The 20,530-nt window shown below is 36.1% G+C and overlaps 1 protein-coding gene across 1 annotated transcript; it reads left to right on the plus strand.

Annotated features, from left to right (window-relative positions):
* Nucleotides 1–2,816: 2,816 nt before the first annotated feature.
* On the plus strand, nt 2,817–4,334 carry LOC113350887 (uncharacterized protein DDB_G0283697-like). Its single transcript, XM_026594990.1, has 6 exons — nt 2,817–2,871; nt 3,096–3,122; nt 3,288–3,377; nt 3,607–3,768; nt 3,939–4,052; nt 4,144–4,334. Exons 1-6 carry the CDS (start codon nt 2,817–2,819, stop codon nt 4,332–4,334), a joined length of 639 nt encoding a protein of 212 aa, XP_026450775.1.
* Nucleotides 4,335–20,530: the final 16,196 nt, after the last annotated feature.

Here is a 20,530-nt window from a genome sequence, read left to right on the forward strand (position 1 = left end):
TTAGGAGAGAGGAAGAATATGTAACGTCTGTTTTCTTCAATGCTCCCACTAAACACTCAAGCCCGAAGAAAAGGGCAAATTGTGTGTACATATTTCATCATCAAACACGTGTATGTAGGAAGACACGTGGAGAGCATGCGGACCAAGTCATCAAAACATGATGACACACGCCCACAGCCAAGAAGCCCATCCCGTCGACGTCAGATCTTTGCCCGAACAAATCCAAGGGCATAAGTTAAAAGATGTATCAAAAACACGATGTACTGCGGAGCACTAAATAAATCCCGAAGAGTTACTTTATCTCATCCCCAAAAGAAGCCAAGATCAACGGTGAACAGAAGGTTGACTGACATGGACGTGACAGGGGCAGAAGACACTTGTCTGACACGAGCATGCGTCTCAACTACCCGCATTAAACACTTTGAGCAGTATACGTGTCGATCAACCCGTGGAACGAACGAGGATGACTCTGCGTGATCAAGTTCTGAACGAAGACCTCCGCGTGATGGACACAAAGAACAGGAAGATAAGGTTCCAACAGCCCACAGAAATGGATCCCACACTCTAACCCCATAAATACCCCCTCTCCACCAAGAGAGGGGGGATCGAAAAACAGAGAGAGGAGGGGAGAGAGAAGGATTGTGAGTGTAAGTTTATCTTTGTACAATTCACAGACCTATGTAAACTCCAAAGTCATTCGACTACCTTTGTAATCATCTAATGCATAGTGAAACGACAACCCCGTGGATGTAGGCCTTAGTGCTGAACCACGTAAATCCCAGTCTTATTTACATTTCAGCACTTTACGTTCATTTGATACTCCACGAGTTTTACTTTACACTATGTTTCTTTATCTTCCTCTATATAAACACCTCTAGTGATGATATTAGATGAGGCTATGATAAACCCGAAGGTTTTGAGCCAAGGAATCAATACAATCATCTCATCAGTACGAGTGTGTATATAGAGTGCGAACATTGTTTGTGAACATATAGATTCCTTCGTGATTTACGTGTTCACGGGATCAAAGTATCATCACCATCATCGTCATCAAGTGGAGGACATCATCATGATCATCAAGTAAAGAATAGTGATTTGGTGACATATGTTTCTGTTTTGGGTAAGAGGATTAACGAATTCTCTTGGGTGAAGAAAATAGGAGAAATAGAGAATTTTGATTATGAAAATAAAGTTTTTGATCTAAAATGTTCTCTTGGTTTGGCAGCCATTAATGGGTTTTTCTCAGCATAGAAAATTGATGCTTAATTTGAGGAAAAGAAAAATCATGTATGTAGTTGTCAGTTTTTAACTTTGAAGCAATGTTGTTAGTTTCTTTCTTCCTTTCCCTTCTGTAGATTTCTATGTACATATGGTTTTATTGTCTGATCAATATAATTACAAATTATCTTAAGCCTATTGGGTAATTTCTCAGTTCTCACTCACAGATGGATGGGAAGAAAACGATAGGGTTAAATTAGTTAAAAGTTCAGAGCACAAAGCTTAATTTGTTCTTTCCGCTTACTCAAGCACAAAGCAACCTTACGTTTTTCACCAATTTGTTTTTTCCAGATCATAAAACTAATCTGTGCTTCAAGAAAAATGTCTTCTTAGCTCTTGATAGGATTTGTTTATAGAATCAATCGACGGAAATGAAAGAAGAGAAAATTAGGTGCAGGGCCAGATTTTTTTTTCTCTTACCGTCGAGCCCACAATTACTTTTTGTTACGGGCGCACCCAGATATATTTAAAAATATTTAAAAGGTGCAGAAGTACAATAGTATCCCCTTTAGCGGTTTCGTCAGTTCCATTAACTGCCTAAACGGTCACAACATTAACTTTTCACCCGTTGCTTTCTTTCCTTCTTCATCAGTTTTTTTTTCTCCTCCTCCATTAACTCCGTAACGGATCTGAGAGAAAAAAATTCTACATCATTCGAAGAAATCGATCATTTAAACCGATTATTGAAGTTGACTAAACACTAGAAAATCAATTTCAAACTCTAAAAAACCTCGTTAAATTGAGGCCATGACATTTTATTTGCACCTCAAAATTTTCAGAGGCGTATTCATCCGATTATGAAAATATTGTTTTACCCTTGACAATTTTTTTTTCTTCAAATAAACGATCCTAATTAACGACCCTTGAAAGACAATAAGGACTCTAAGGGTCGCCATATACATAATAACAACAATAACGGCCCTTGCAAAGGGTCGTCAGGGTATTGATCTTTATATGACGACTAAAAATTGTCGTACATTTCCACTGACTTTTCGAAGAAGATAACGACTTTTTTATAAGAAATAACGAGTGTTTAGAGTCGTCACTGAAACTGTCGAAACATTAACGACTGTTAATTGTTGTCACTGAAACAGTAACGACTGCTTACTGCAGTCAGATAACGACTCTTTTATTGAAAATAACGACTTTTAGAGTCGTCACTGAAACAGTCTAAACATTAACGACTGTTTAGAGTCGTCAATGAACCACTTCAATACCATGACGACTTTTCATACGGATCTGGGCGAAAAAAAATTTATCCATGATCTCAGAGATTTTTCGTACACATATGGATAAACAAAAAATTTGAAAAAAAAAAGTTAAACTCTAATTAAGTAAGATTATCAATAATTAATTAAGATTATTACTAATTATGCAGGGGCTTTTTAGCCATTTAGAAAAAAAACTAATAAGGGGTGGGTGACCTTCTTTGTCCTCTAGTGGGAGGCCCCCCAATTAAAAGTTTTGGCCCTCAATCAAGCTAGGATTCCTTAGAAACTACTTTCAATTTACGAACCTTAGAACTCAGTTCATCAAAAATGGATGAAAAACCAACAAAAACTTGTCTTCAGAAGTCGAAAGCGAAGAAGTCAGGTATGAAAACTAGTTTAAATCTTTGCATTCTTGCATGCATTCAGTAGATTTGATTATTTTTTTTCGATTTTAACTTTTGTTCTTGATGTTGATGCCTAAAAGACGAAGAAGAAAAAATCAAGTCGAAGAAACAAAAAAAAAACGGTGAGATTTATCATTAACTTCATCCGTTAGTGTTTGATTTTGTTTTTTCCATTTTTTTTTAATTTTAATTTTTGTTGTAGTAACTGCCGATGATGTACCAGAAGCCGGTAATCCGGAAAAAAAAGAAGAAATCTAAGAAGAAAACTGCTTCTGGTGAGATTTTCATCCTGAATATGTTTGGTGATTTTAACATCATCTTCACCCAATTTCTTTTGCTTTATAACTTACCCAATCTTCGATTTTAATATCATTTTTACCTGTTGATGTTGAAGATGAAAAAGGAGAAAGTGATAGTGAACAACCACTGAAGGAGATGAAAATGAAGGCAAAGCACGATGCTGTGAAGAGAAAGGAAGGCTCTGGTATGCATTTTCACTAGCTCGTGTGTGATTCATGTTCGCATAACATAACACGTTATGCAGATAAAATAAATGTGCCTGACTTGTTATGGAGCCGCATGACAGGTTATGCTTACCAAAAAAACCTGCATAACATAACAAGTTTTGAACTGCATAATATAACAAGTTATTCATCACTTCATATCCTGTTATGCCCATATTATTGCTTCTGCATAACATATTATGCAACTAGTTTTGAACTGCATAACAAGTTACTTCTCCATGACATCATTTTTACCTGCTAATGATAATAACATAGAAGATGGAAAAGAGGAAACTGATGGTGACCAGCAACAAAAGGAGGCTAGAACCAATGTAAAGCACGACACTTCCAAGAAGAAAAAGAAAGTTTCTGGTATGCATTTACATTCTTTCATGTGTGTATGCAACAAAAAAAAATATGAATAACATGTAATGCAGAATAAAATAAATGTGCATGACTTGTTATGCAGATGCATGACAGGTTATGCTTACCAAAGTTACTGCATAACCTTATATGAATAACTTATTTATTTGTATGTCAAGAAGATCCTGAAGCAACCACCCCATCAAGGAAGTCGCAGAGATTGAAAGATCAGGTATCACCTAGTTCACCTAAGCCTGAAGCAGAAAAGAAAACAATGAGTAAAAAAAAAGATGGTGAGAACTTAACCTGCCTACATCTTTCATGTTTCTGAACATAACTTGATCTTTTCTAATTATGCATGATTTTGTTCTTGTTTGCTATTAGTTTCTGATCGGCAAGCTGAGGAGCAATTAACTGCGAACACTAGTGCATCTAGAGTTCAGCCTACTAAGAGAAAAAAGAAAGCAGAGAAAGCTGCACCGAAGGAAGTTTTGGATGATGATACAGAGAATGAGGATGATACAGATGATTTTGAGAAAGTTGCACCAAAGGAAGCTGGTAAGATTTGCTTGTGATTTCCTTTTTGTGTGATATATTATTTCTTTAGTGTGATTGATTTGTTTCAATGTTGATTTGGTCTGTTTCATCCAAGCAAGTTGTTGATAAGCAAAAGAAAAGAAAAAATGTGAACCCAAACAATCAGAATATGTGAAAAGGAAGAAGAAGGAGAAGCAAATTGAAAGATCCGAAAGTGAAGAAGAAGATGAAGAAGAAGAAGAACCTGATCAGCAATGTGTCTTCTATAAACCAGGTGTGTTGAATTCCTGTAATGCGTCAGTAAATAAAATTATGTTGATCATTTACCTGCTAGTTTTGTAGTTAACAGCTTATAAAACACATAATGCTTCTTTAAAAAAATGCATAATAGGTTATGCAGACAACTAGGTGTGCATAACAAGTCATCATAGGTTATGCAACATAATAAATCTGCAAAAGATACATTTTATGAAGTAGTGCATTATAGGTTATGCATGGTAAAAAATGTGCATAACAGTTTATGCAGATGCCTGAAGAAGAGGCATAGGAGGTTATGCAATAAAAATAGCGTTTCTAACTTAGTAAAATGAAATTTTTTTGATCTTTTATGTATGCAGTTAAACCTAAAACCAAACCTGCAACTCAGAAAGGTACTTATAGAGCAGGATTTCTAAGGGTAGGTACCTTGTTCACAAAAATAAAGGAAAGAGGTGGTTTTACTCCAACGCAGGCTAGTATGATGAATGTGAGTCCAGTTGGGAAATTCTACAACTGGTTATCTACTGCGGAGGTGTCATTGTTTGATGGTAAGAGCATCCAGCTTATGGATGAGGTCTTTTTATCATATAACCATGATGATTTGAGTCAGCATTCATTCAAGGTGTCCGCAAAAAAGTGTATACCGTCAACGGCTAGTGAGCTTGCTGCTACTTTTCTGATTCCAAGAGTTGAAGGAGATAGAGGAAGAAATATTCTGACTTTAAAGGAAGAGGTAGAGATGGCTCAGTCACTTGCCTTGGTCAAGAAATTCCAACTCAAAACAGGGGTAGGTAAAGTGAGTAAAGATCCCAAAGCACGGGTAATAAAAGTGTGGGTAGATGATATTCAAAGGTCGGTGTTGGAAAAACTTGATAAGAAAGGTTGTGAAGAGGAAGTTGTCTGCCTTGTATGCCTCTACATGCTAGTCGTCTTGTTCTTTTGTGGGTCAATGGGAGACAATTTGGACGTCTCATATGTTGGTTTGGTGAAGAATTTGCAAACCATGGAATCTGTATCATTTCCTGATCTGATTCACGAACACCTGATGGACGACATCAAAACTGTGAAAGAAAAGAATCTTCAGATCGGAAATTTCCCTGGTTGCACTATATATTCTCTTGTGAGTTGGGTTTTTTTTTGTTTTACTTAATCTCTGTCAATAAATCAAATATATATAATATCTTATATACTAGTTATTATTTTTTGCAGCTTTGGTTGGCTGAGCACTCTAACATAGCTGAGTTGGCATCCGAACATCAAGGTCCGTGACAGTGCTACTACACCAAGAGCTGGGAGGTGGGACTTTGCAGCAATGAAGAAAGCAATGCTCAAGAAGCATATTACAGACTTAAAGGCATTTGTTTATGAACCTTTATAAATAATTGCATAACATCTTATGCATATTCAATTGTGAATGCATAACCAGTTATGCATTATTTAATGTTTATGAACCTTTATAAATAATTACATAACATCTTATGCATATACAATTGTGAATGCATAACCAGTTATGCATTATTTAAAAATGAAGTGTTAAGCAGGATTGTGAAATATGAGTGCATAATATGTTATGAACCTTTATACATAATTGCATAACATCTTATGCATATGCAATTGTGAATGCATAACCAGTTATGCATTATTTAAAAATGACAAAGTGTTAAGCAGGGTTGTGAAATATGAGTGCATAATATGTTATGCAGCTCCAATGTTTAATGCATGGTTAGATATGCATTGTTTAAAATATCTGCATCACATGTTATCCATATAAAAAAATGTTGTTATATTTGTTATGCATTCCCTGATGAGTGTTTTAATCATGTTGCAGTTTCATGAGAACTTTAGAGATGCGTACAGTCCAATGGAGTTAAAACTCTGTGAACCAAGAGAACCAAGAAATAGGAAAACTATATATGAACTCATCGCAGTGGATCTTGAAGTGAACAGGGACAACTATGAAGACGCATTTCAGGATGCGTTACGGATCATTGAAGAAGAGAAGTTTCTCACAGTCCTGGAGCAAGGTTGAAGAATGTCCAAGAAATGTTAAAAGACATCAAACCGACTCAGGAGAAATATAGACAGATTGGAGGAGACTTCGATTCTCAGTTGTACAATAAAGTGAAGGAGTTGCTCGTTGCTTCAGGCGTAAAAGAGGAGGTGTGAGTGGAATCATCAGCTGGCTCTAGCGTCAATGCATCATCAGCTGAGCCTAGCATTCCATTGAGTCAAAATTTTCCAAGGAATGAGACACTTGTTGAAGTGGTATCCTCAACTGAACCACCTACACAAGAATCATTTCCGGAAGTTATCAGACTTGATAGCCAAAACCAAACTTCTAGTCAAGGACTCCAGTCTTCAACTTACAAGTTCATGGACCTGGAAAAAGTTTTTAATCTCTCCAGCGAAAAGGAAACATACACACCAGAGGAATTGGAGACAATACCAAATCTTCCAACAACTCAAGAAAGAATTGAAGCACAGGAAAAAGAATTTTTGGCTGGTGATGATGGTGCTGGAGGAGAAGATGATGAACATCTTCCAGAAACTCAGAAGAAAGCAGAAGCAGCTGAAAGGACCACATCTAATCTCCATATTTCACAAGGAGAATATGGTGTTGTAGGAAAATAACAGCAAGTTGTTGAGATGCCAGAAGAGCCAGTCACAGAAAAGCCGCAACAACCAGCTGTTGAGATGCCAGGAGAGCCAGTTGCAGAAAATCCGCAACAACCAGCTGTTGAGACGTCCGTTGATGCAAATAAGGATATGGTCGTTGAGGCGGATAATCCTTTAACTCTAGCCACAGAAGAAGCTGCTGAAAATGACTCGAATGAAGCCGCACAGAATCCCTCAACTCCAGCCACATAAGATGTTGCAGAAGCTGCAGATTATGTACAAAAAATATAAAGCAGATTATGTATTTTAAAAAGCATGAACTACTTGAATTTTTTTTAATGTCGAATCAACTATATACTATTTATTATTTTTAATCAAACTATATACTATTTATTATGTTAATGTTTTGTTGTTTAATCAACTAGTATTTACTTAATTTCTATATCTTACACTATTTATTGGTTATATCTTACACTTTTTGGCTACATGAATCTGTTGGAAGATGAACTGGGAGAAGAATTTGAACCAAGAACAGGATTTGCGAAGAGGGAACCTGTGAAGAAATACCCAACAACAGGAAAACCAACCAAGAAGGCAGGAGAGGATGGGGACAAGGAACATAAAGGGGAAAACCAACCAGGAAGCAAGATAAAAAGAATCAAACAAAGGACAACATGGAATGAAATGATAACCAGTGTACTACTCAAATATTATGACCTAGGGAAGTAGCAGAAGCAAAAACACAAGCCTGGTGAGAATAAAGTTGAAGAAGAAAATCCTCGTACGTCTGTTGGCGGACCGCTCAGAAAATTACCTCCGCTGGAAATAATGAAATGCTTTCAAGATTACAAGGATACAATAGAACCAGCCTTGATGGAAGTACTGGAGACATACTTTGAGAATGCCAACAGCCTGTAAGTACATCAAAACTACCTTTATGCTTGTTTAAAAAATCAATGCATTACAGGTTATGCTTCTTATGAAATAAATGCATAAAAAATTATGCATAAAAAAAACCCATGCATAATAAATTATGTTTCTAAAACAATCCATGCATAATACAACCCTCTAGTTTATGGTTCTGCCGCATGTCACTTGAATAAAATATCCCACTAATTATGTCTTCTGCAGAAATTCGTCTTAGACTATCAGAGAAGGAGAAGACCCATACTTGTGCGATATTCGGATTCACGGAGATGTAATAAGGAAGCTAATGAACAATGAATACCTAGAAGAACAAGTACTACGCTTCTACAGTTACATGTTGTGGAAGAAGCGGAAAAATGAAGAAAATGATGTGAGTATTCAGAGGTATGCGGAGTCTGCATTCATGAGGCCAGATGCTTGGGTAAGTCAAAAAAAGAAAATCATTTAGCTACATAACAAGTTACTATTGCATATTATCTTATGCACATATTATTACTTCTGCATAACATGTTATGCAACTAGTTTGAACTGCATAACAAGTTATTCAACATTGTTTCCTACACATGTTGTGCACCCTTTCAATTGCATCCACTAATTTTTTTTCCTAAAAAATATTTCTTTTGCAGTTCTTTGTTAAAACAAAGGATAAAGATGGGATTGCCAAATATGTTGGAGAATTCATCTTGAATCTCCCTATTGAAGTTGAGAAAATGTTCATTCCAATGAACTATATGACAAAGGAAAACCCTGCAGGTACACATTGGACATTGTTAGAGTATGACTTTTCATAGGGTGAGTGGAACTTCTATAACAGTCTTTCAGGCTATAAAGTTAACTGCAAGAAACAAGCTCTTATAATTGCAAAGGCTTGTATACTTTATTTGATCCAAAGATATGACAAACTGAATCTATCACTAGAATTTGTGGATATAAAGAGGGAACCGCTTGTATACAAGGATATTTTTACCAAGATTTTTCCTGAACAAGGCCATCCCCCCGAATGCCTCATATTTGTATGCTACTATATAAAGATGAGTATGAAGTCTGCAGTCAGGCAGAAATGGCTGAAGTTGGGAAAGGAAGATGCAGTAGCAAAAGCCAACCAGAAAAGAATAAGTCTGGTATTGAAAATGCTGACGGATCTTGGAAATAGTTGGGCGTAGATGCCAATGAAGACATCTGGGATGATGTTGCGCGTCAATGTGATGAAGCTGTGCGTAAATGTTCCTGATATTGTGCATAATTGAAATGTTCAAACATAACGTTGTTTTAACAACCTGTGTGTTGTTGGTAGGTTGAGCAATTTAACTTGGGAGTGAAAACTAATGGGAAATTAGTTAGTATAAAGCTTAACTTCAGTCTGTAGTTATGTGTAATGTGTTGGTATGAATCTTGTCTGAACAACTTATATCTTGTCGATGTTTATATATATATTTATTATATATCAATGCTTGTTTCAGTGCTTCTATTTGCTGGAATCTTATTTCATTAAACTGTACTATGATAACGAGGGGGCGCTGCCCCCTCGACCCCTGATTATAAACATAACATGATATAAATCTTACAAGGGAAATGAAGGAACAACATATTACATCTAAATATCATGTTATGCAACAAAATAAATCTGAATAACATGTTATGAAGAATAAAATAAATGTGAATGACTCTTATGCAGACGCATGACTTGTTAAGCCGATACATATGCATGAAGGAACCACAGTTGCATGACTCGTTTTGCAGCCATCTTTAAAAGAATAAATGCATAACACATTGTGCATCTTCGAAAAAGAATGCATAAGAGATTATGCATCTTCAAAAAATAATGCATAACATGTTATGCATCATCAAAAACTAATGCATAACATGTTATGCATCTTCAAAAACTAATGCATAATCTATTATGCATTTAAGAATAAAAATGAATAACATTATCTGATAGAAGCAGAAAAACACACAATGAAAAAAATAAGTATTTTTTCATAAAACCAATACAAAAAAGAAACTAAGTAAAGAAAAAGTACTTGTTCATAAAAACTAATACAAAAACTAATTAATGAAAAATGAATAAGGTTTAAACATAAAAGTAATAGTCTGAAGAAACAAACAAGATAATTGCTCTCCGTTAACTTCCCTTAGGCCGCTTCGGAGGCTTCGGGTAACGGGTAGGATTTGTACATGTTTGCTTGTTGTGATGACCAATCTCAAAACAATTATCACAATGCATATCTCTCCTGGGCGGCTTCTCATATCTGCTCAAATGCCTATTAGCTGGTGGTCTCCCTGGCGGCCTCCTAACATCAGGTACATCGATAATATCATTACCTTCATAAACTTCAGGCCTGTTGTAGTTCGGAATAGGATGAATTGCATGGTTGTACGCATTATTGAAGTATGACGTAGTGAAATAAGGTTCAAAAAAATCATATGGATTAGAACCAGACATTGTTATCGATGAAAAAGCATGCACACATGGAAACCCATAGACGCGCCACCTATGACAGATACATGTCCTTGCCTCAAGGTTAACACAATGAGAACTCTCACCGCTTTCCACTTCATAAACATGAGTATCAGACTGTATAACCATCCAGGTTAAACCTTCATCAATAAGAGCCTTCATCTTTGCTTCGTTCTTTGGGGTGAGAATTGTTATGAAACTTTTACCAGTATTCCTCCTTTCTGACATCATCCTCATCACATTCTTCCTTATCATATCCAGAAGAGCATTTGCAAGGAGCTTCTTGTGTACCTTCATCCAACTATTGAAGGATTCAGCAAGAGTAAAAGATGTCCTTCCATACCTACATCCCTGAAAAAAGGCATTTGACCACCTCTCGGGAGGGATATCTTCAATGTAGTCTGCAACCCAACCACAACCAAGACCCCTAATCGTAGCGATGGAAGTTTGGAAACCTTCGGGACTAAGAGCATACACAACATCTTTAAATGTATCAATAACGACACCATACCTTTCGTCAGAAGCATTAATAGGTAAGTTCATCTTAAGATGATAATAGCAGAAACTATGGAAGGCTCCAGGATAACTGGAATCACTCTTTTTAATCCTTCTGCAGGATCAGATAAAAATGTTATTGGCCTTTGATCATGATCAAGAACATTACTCAAATTCCTCAAGAACCATTCCCAGTTATTATTATCTTCACCAGGTACTAGGACCGTGGCCATTGGAAAGAACCCCGCACAGAAGAAAACATGTTTCAGGACTTCAAAAAATATCGAATCAAGCGAACGTCTACATAAAGTATTATGCAGCTAAAATAAAAAAAATGCATAATGTATTATGCATCTAAACAAAATGATGCATAAGACATTATGCACATGCATAAAAAATTCATAAATCAGAAAAGTGAAAACAATAATGCATAAGACATTATGCAGCTAAAACAAAATAATGTATAATGTCTTATGCATCTAAATAAAAATGATGCATAATCAGAAAAGTGAAAATAATAATCTATAAGATATTATGCATATAAATAAAAAAATGCATAAGACATTATGAAGCCAAAATAAATAATGCATGAGACATTATGCACATATATAAAAAGGATGCATTATCAGAAAATTTACTATTTTCAGCATTGATAGCGGTTGCAGCCATGAGGCATCCTCTAAATCTCCCTGTAAGAAAGGTAGCATCGACATAAATCATGGGACGAAGTAATGGTAACCATGGATGCATGCCTCAAAGCAATAAAAATGTGCACAAACTTATTTGAAGGTACTTCGTCTTCTAAATTAGTTGAACTGTCCTCGTTCGATTCAGGTTCATCCATTTGAACTTGAAAATCAATCCAACTCCCAGGATTTGTGCTGTGAATGGTATCTACATACCATACCAGATGCGAATACGAGATGGCATCCTCACCAAATATATCCTCGAACGTTTTCTCCCTTCCATTGTAAGCTTGGTAGTATTTCACATTGATCACGTAGCTAGATTTGAAAAACTTTTTCAAATCAGAATCTTTGAAACTCGGATCACTTCTGATTTCATCCTTGAAAAGACTAGAAACAAATTTACTACTGAGCCTGTGGAAAAGCCTTTCACATCCCACACCACAATGATGACTGCTAACATATTTCTTAACCTTAAGTATCCTGTTTTCAATATCAACAACACAAACCTTATACTCCCAAGGGAAATTTTCTTTAGAGCATTTTGCATAGAACCTGCTAGGTTCATTCTTAGTATATAGAAAAACCTACCCAGGCATCAGCTCGTATTTCTTCATTGCGATACGTACCTCTGATACACCTCCAAAAAAAACTTTACCAACTTCATCAAGTAATTTATCCCAACCTTCAGTCCTAAGAACCTTGTTAACAGTCACAAAACCATCTTCAAGGAAATTCACCATAGCTTCTTCGGGTTCAGGTTCTATTACACGACTACTTGAAGCTCTACTACGACTTCTAGAAGAATCGCAGCCAACTTCGACAAGTAAATCAAAGCTCTTCTGACCTTTACAGTGGCAACGAGATACAAAACACTGAAGCAGAACATCAGAATCAATTTGCACAAACTTGCTTCCATCATTAAAGGAAAATCTGACATGATGAGGTAATAAACGAGTCCACTTCTGGAAAACGGTTGTCTTCAAAGACTCCAAAGTTGTGTTGACATCAACAAGATGTGCTAAGAATTCACTGAAGTAGTGAATTACAGCTAGTGCACTAACAACATGCATTTCACTCTGCAAAACACAAAGAGAAAAAATCAAACATATCTATCATGTACATTGCTTCACAAAAATTCTTACTCAAAATTAAAATATCAAATCAACAACAGCAAAGACAATCTACATTAACCATAATCAGATCAAAAATCAACTGGATATCAAAAATCAATAACGTCTACATTAACACAACAAAAAACAAATCTAAAATAGAAGTGGAAAAACAAATCAAATAAAAAATCGAATAGGACAGAAGCAAAACCTATAAAATTGGTATATCAACATCCGAACATGAAATCGAAACAAAAAAATTGATTCGAAAAGATTTACATTGATCGTAACAATTTCAAAACCTAGAAAATAAACAAAAATTCAAAAACAAGCTTAATAGATCTAAAAAAACGATTTGAAAACCTGAATTAAGCTTCAAAAACGTAAAATAATAGATCCTAATCTTTCAGAAACTAAAACCTAGAATCAAATCAAAATTAAACAAAAATCAGAATCAAGATTGGAATGAAAACGAACGAACCTGAAGCTTGAATTTCAGATAATCTTTGCTGAGTAAATTCAATCTCTCAATCAGCTCCTTCTCAGATCTCGCTCCTATTCCATCTCCTTCTCAATCTATTGATCAGAACAAGTGAGGCTAAAGCTTGAATTATCTTTGCTGAGTAAATTCAATCTCTCAATCAGCTCCTTCTCAGCTCTCGATAATTCAATCTCTCAGCTCTCGTTCCTATTCTATCTCCTTCTCAATCTCTCAGAAACTAAATCTCTGAAACTGAAAATGAGGCTAAACTGGGAAATAAAAAAGAAAAGAAACTAATTTTGAAAACTCTGGGCATGCGCCTAATTTTCAGGGCGATTTTGGGTGCGCCCGTGACTTTTTCTGGGCGTGGGTTTCATAGTAGGGAAAAGTGTAAAAATGGGTGTGACTGTAGTTTTCACATGAAAGAAGTGGGATTGAGGCAATCATTTGTTTTGCCGAGTCCAGTCATAGCTCAGTTTATCCTACAAAAGTAACATCAACCCCGGGTTGGTCTATTTCACATTTATATTGTCGTAGCCAGCCTGGAGGTAAGTGGATGGGTATTGAATCTCACGGAAAACTCTATCATGGAAACATCACAACAACTTTAATCATCACAGTATGACTAAACACTAAACCACAACCTTTATTAAATCATCTGGCTCAGTTTGACTCTTAGGGAAATTCCAGCAATGAACAAAAATCTTTTTCTTTTGATCCACGTGGATGAACAAACTGTGTTTTCCACTATGAAAACTAGAGCAAAATGAACAGATTTGGTTTTCCAGGGTCCCACTAATATTTCTTTTTAATATAAAATATTTTGTAGGATAAAAATAAAAAATAAAATAAAAAATAATATATTTGGTGAGATAAAATAGGATAAAGTGAGATAAAAAAGGATAAAGGGAATAAAAAAGTAGTAAAGTAATTGTTGGGAATCTGACATTGTACTGGGCGGGGGAGGAATACACGCCAGCGTTTTTTCTTCCAATGCCCGCAATTTTCCTTCCAATGCCCGATCTTCCCACGCTCGCCCGACCTATCATCATGCACGCGCTTGATCATACAACTCAATGAACAAATGTACAAATTTGTTGGTTTGAACATCCATATTTCATGTTTGTTGAGTCCATAGTGGGAGCAAAATGAACAAACTTCATAGGAACTGCTCTTATTCATCTAGCTTAGTCGAGTTTAGGTATAAGTTAGGTATCGAGAAGAGATAAATAAAGTTTAGAATTCTATTGATTTTCAATGTGTATTTCCATACAATAAGGACGTATATTTGTACAGACTCTTAACCTAGAATCCTAAAATAATTAAAGACTTGCGACACAGGTACTGTCTAACTTAAGATTTCCTAGAATACAAGACATTTTATGTTGAGCATCACGTCATAGATGTTGTCCTAAAACCTTCTCGCAAGAGAAACGAGTCATCTTGAACCGTTAGCTTGTTTTTTAGAGAAGTAAACCAATCTTTAGGAAGAGGTTTTGTGAATATATATGCCACTTTATCTTTTGAAGAAAATGATTCGAACATCCAACTATTTTGAAGTAACCTGATCACGAACAAAATGATAGTCTATTTCTATGTGTTTTGTTCAAGCATGAAATATGGGATTAACGACAAGATAAGTTGCTCCAATATTATCACACCATAACAAGGAGGAGATTTGGTAGACACCTATAATTCTGAAAGAAGATATTGAATCCATATAATCTCAGCAGTATCAATCGCAAGACCACGATATTCAGCTTTAGTACTGGAACGGGATACTTTTTTTTGTTTACGCGCACTCTAAGAAATAATGTTACCACCTAAGAAGATACAATATCCACTAGTAGATCGACGATCATCAAAAGAGTCATCCCAATCAGAGTCCGTATAAGAAGTAAGTGATAATTGTAAATTGGTTGTTGGTTAAAGATAAATCCCAAACGTAAAAGTATGTTTTAGATAACGTAATATACGCTTAATTAAAATCTAGTGATATTCAGTTGGGATATGCATGAATTGACAAACCTTGTTGACAACATAGGCCAAATCAGGACGAGTAAATGTCAAGTATTGTAAAGCACTAACAATTATTATGTATTTTGTAGTGTTAGAGAACTGCTCGGTCGAACTCGCAAGCGTTACTACCTCAAGATTGTTTGTCAAATTTATTTGATCAAAACTATATACTTGATTTCTAGTCTACTTATAGTTATGTCTTGGATTAGGATAGAATATGTAGTTGAGCTTTAAACTTCACAGCGTTCACCAATTGAAGAAGAAGATCCACTGAGGAGCTTGGAGGAACTTCATTAACAAAAGGTATGTGGAGACTAAAACTTATCTATCACTCAGAAGTCTGTTCTATTCTATATTCTAATGAGACTAAGTCGTATAACTTTATAGACTTTTACATTATACACATTTGATATTTAGAGTCGAGTTTATCTCGCTTATCTTTTTCTCGAAATATGCGTTGGAAGCTTTTTGCTTTATCTATGTTCATTGTATTCTTGACGAGTTTAGTTGGAAGCAATTTATTTGCTGGAAACTAAATATTTAGTCAAAAGATGATCATGTGAAAATTATCTGGAACATCTTATATGATTCGTGTGAGACGGTCATTTGATGTTAGCTCGGGAAGCTTCGTATTGATCATTCGATCACTTGAAAATTACTTAAAAGCTAATGGTATGTGTAAGATTGGCATTATCGTCTTCTAAGGATGTTTCAATGATTGAAATGAGAGTTTACAACGATTACCCATGTCTGAATATAACACGGTATGCATACATAGTATGTGAACTTTATTGTGATGATTCAGGTCTGGAACTCTTGTTTTCGTACCTATTATGAGAACGGATTTAACTGAGTTAGGTCCGGAATAATTGTTCGCGAACCGGGTTTGCGAATGGCTTGACTGGGCCAAGGTCCGGAGTTGTTGTTCGCGTACCCAGTTTGCGAACATAGTGGTTAAGTTCTAGAATCGGTAATGTACAATTATCATACTCATGAACTAAAAAATTTATGATTTGAGGAATGCAAATTAACTTTGCAAACCGTGGCTTAATGTTCATGAATTTATTCTTGTATAAGTACTTTGTACGATCACGAATCAAACCGATTTTATTTCAATTTGTTCTTGAATATTTTTATGAGATGGTGAAAAATTGAACAACTTTATTTGAAACACAATTAGATTCATTTGATTATCTACCATGATTGATTGATCATCATATTTGATCTAGAAGTGTAAGATGAAAATGGTTAAGTCAAAAGTGTTCATATGGCTAACTTCGATTAACTGTTATCGAGCCAACCTAATATATACGTTTAGGTATGGTTACCCATATCTAAATATAAGTATATTTCATTGTGTGTAACAAGCTAAGACCATCTAATGGTGAAGATTAATTTCTTAATTTCTAAGCAGACTTAGCTTGAATCTTAAATCAGGAGTTCATCTAACGGTGAATATTGAGTGCTTTGTTACTAAGCTATCTTAGATTTGATTGTAAGCAACACTGATTTGAATGGATATATAAGGGAGAACTCTAGAAACTGGAAAACCTAATCCTGACACATTCATGTTTCGTAGTTGCAAACTAGAGTCGATTCTCCTTTAACCTAGGTTTTCCAAAAACATTATTAGGTTAACAACTTGAAGACTTCATTTGGGATTCGTGAAGCCAGATCCAACTATTTTCTCTAAGTTGCATATTCTGATCTTACTTGTTCTATCGTATTGAGTTTTATCTTCTCTAAGATTTACTCGAGATTTATCTCCGATGCTAAGATATAAAAAGTAATCACAACAGTTCTTCGTCTCAGACTCTTGTGATTTCGCAATAACTTCTTCTGTCAATCAGTTATGTTATTATGAGGTGACTAGTAATTCTAGGTTGCTCTTCGGGAGTATAAGACCGGATTATTAGTTGGTTCTTGTTCACCTTGATCTTTGTATCAAAAGACGGAACAAAAAGAATAAAGGATAGACATATCTTTGGGATACATAATTGTTTATAAGTCTTCGACTTTGGGTCGTAGAAACTCTTAGTTGTGGGTGAGATCAGCTAAGGGGATCAAGTGTGCAGAATCCGGCATGGTTCTAGAGGCATAAGGAACGCGATTGTACCTTAATCGGTGTGAGACTTGGTTAGGGCTCAATGACATTCCAGTTCGAAGTTAACTTGTAGTAGGCTAGAGTCTGTAGCGGCTTAATACAGTGTGGATGTTCAAATCTGGACTAGGTCCCGGGGTTTTTCTGCATTTGCGGTTTCCATGTTAACAAAATTTCTGGTGTTTGTGTGTTGATGGTGGATTTTCGGCAATGGCTAAAATTGTAAAATCATGATACTGCATGTTTCTGACCCGGCTTCAGGAATGTATCTGACGATTCATATTTTATGATCCTTGAACCGTTTCACGATCTCTGACTGAGCGAACATTCCTCTCGGATATATGATGAATATGTTTCTCGAAAGGCTTCCCAGTTGAGCGTTTGATGATTCACACATTTCATCATCACCTCTACATAGAATCAAAATGATTGGGCGTCTCCTAGACATAATGTTTGTTAGAGAGCTTAACGCCTTCATGAAGTCACGCTGCTCGTTGTTCCCTGACTACGTAGAGAGACCGTGTATAGAATATTATAATGATTGGGAGGTTCCTAGACATAATGTTTGTTAGAGAGCTTAACGCCTTCAGGACGTCATGATACTCGTTGTTCCCTGACTATACACCCCTCAGAACGAGTATGATGCTTCAATTATCTCATATCTCGATTATGAAAATATATTAATTCTAGTGTGTCATTCATCAACTGAATTCCTAGAAAATAACCTATTCTATCTCATTACTCTGTTCCATGGCTGATCCTCAGCTGGATTTCATGGATTAGTAATAGATAACCATTTTATCTCATTACTCCGTTCCCTGAATCCCCAGCTGGATTCCATGGATTAGTAATAGATACTCAACTTAGTTTATTACTCCATTTCATGAATCATTCTCAGTTGAATTTCATGAATTAGTAATAAATATTCAACAATCAGGCGTCTGGGCCACCATCGAGTAAGCCCCGAGAAAATGGTGCAAGTGTACTTGACAATAATGCACGAACGAGCACCCGAACGCACAAACGAGCATTCAAAAATATGGACGAACGAGAAACTTATGAAGGAAAATAATATTAAATAAAATACACAAGAGGCGTGGGACCGGGCCCGCCGATCGGCCGGTCATGCCGCCGTGTCCGGTCCCCCTTTTTCGTTATTTTATTTTAATTTATTATTTCCCTCATCTCATGAAGACTCCTTAATTTGAGCAAACTCCCTCGTTTGAGCGAAACTCTTAGTTTCTCCATACTTTCATCAAACAAAATAGGGAAAGGTATCACGGTACAGGGCCACCTAGCCGGCCGTCCATCCCCTATCCATGGCCGGTCCGACACATTATAATCCCTTATTCTCTCCTATTATTATTTCCTTCATCTCATGGAACTCCATCGTTTGAGCGAAAACCTTAGTTTTTTAATATTTTCTCAAATGTTGCTCAAACCATGAAAAAGCGAAAAAGTCAAATGGTCACATGACCGATTAGGCTTCTCACGTCAATATTGAAATATTATTATTTTAATATTCTCAAAATATCGGTCGCAAGAGCAAAGTTCTACATGCTCATTCGAGCAAAATTGAGAGTTTCAGCCAAGATCAAACTCTTCTGAAAATCTAAAATATTTCTCAAACGCGTACCAGAAAATACCAAAAATCTCAGGACTGAGACACGGCAGTATGGTGATACGGGCATGCCACCTTGACCGACCAAGGTCGGCCCTTAGGCTTGCAAGGAAACGGTCCCACACTCTTTCATAAATTTGACCTAATTATCTTTCAACTGTTCATATTGGGTCCAAATTTTCTCCAACCAACTTGGGACTCGCTCAATCGACCTTCAGCTGGTTCCACGACCACCAAAGGCCGGTCTCATGACCCCTTGGTCGGTCCTTCATCTCTCTATAACTAGGTTTTACTACCTAACGCTCGCACGAGCATTATTTAATAAATGATTAAACCATCATTTGATCATTCGTTCACCAACTGGTCAACAAAGGACTTTGGTGCATGCTCACTCGAGTACTTTGGCGCTACATGGTCGGCCATCATCCCATGTAGACGATCCCTCCTTTAGTGACTTATTTTCAGTAAATCATCAATTGATCAAAAATTAGAGTTTCGAACAAATGCTCTGCAAATCATAATTCTGAGCAAGTTCAAACACCAATAATTTTATGTTGATCCAGCAATCAACATCTGTATTAATTATAAAATATTCGGTCCAGCTACCAATATTTTAATTAATATTTTATTTGGCCATGCTACCAGTAATTTATCGAATAAGCAATACTTTCTCAGATGCTCGAATATTGATTCAACTATCAATATTCAGTAATTTATCGAATAAGCTATACTTGCTCAGATGCTAGAATATTGATTCAACTATCAATATTCAGTAATTTATCGAATGAGAAATACTTGCTCAGATGCTCGAATATTGATCCAACTAATAATATTCAGTAATTCATCATACGAGCAATATTTGCTCAGAATATCAATATTCATTATATTCATTCAATCATCAACATCATTCATTCGAGAACTATACGTCTCAGCAGACATGTTCATTCCATGAATCCTAGACCATTCAACAATCATGCTCGACTGAACAATACTTAGACTCACCGTCTAATCAAGTCAACGACTGACTAATCAAATACACGTCTTCCTTGCAGACTCCATGATCGTGAGACATCAATGACGTCACATGGGGGATATTAATTAGGGTTTTGGTTTGGTGGCCTACGACACGTGTGTTCATCCACGAGGAGAAATGTGAGTAAGGCGTGCAAGCAGTTGAGGGAGTTAGCAAAGTAGTAGGTGCACAATAAACCAAGTATTTGCACGACCTGGAACTGGTTAAACCATGATTTCCCACTCTTTCACTCGAATAACCGTCACATTTACTGGAGATCAATGTGTCTACTATTCTGGCAATATAAATAAGTCTCTAAATCCACGATTGAACAACAGAAGAATTATATCCGAGCAATCACTCAGGAATTCAATCAATCGACTAGAACTTATTCGAACTCAACAGTTCACATACAGACCCAATGTTCTCGTCCAGGTGAGGTTTTTAA

The sequence above is a fragment of the Papaver somniferum genome, chromosome 2, assembly GCF_003573695.1.
Source record: "Papaver somniferum cultivar HN1 chromosome 2, ASM357369v1, whole genome shotgun sequence".
Taxonomy (NCBI): Eukaryota; Viridiplantae; Streptophyta; class Magnoliopsida; order Ranunculales; family Papaveraceae; genus Papaver; species Papaver somniferum.

Excerpts from the sequence above, each read along its gene's own strand:
- LOC113350887 (XM_026594990.1), top strand. The coding sequence starts at position 2,817 with ATGGATGAAAAACCAACAAAAACTTGTCTTCAGAAGTCGAAAGCGAAG. Across the intron at positions 3,378-3,606 it reads GAAGAGAAAGGAAGGCTCTG|TTTTGAACTGCATAACAAGT; the intron begins GTATGCATTTTC and ends TTATGCAACTAG. Across the intron at positions 4,053-4,143 it reads AATGAGTAAAAAAAAAGATG|TTTCTGATCGGCAAGCTGAG; the intron begins GTGAGAACTTAA and ends GTTTGCTATTAG.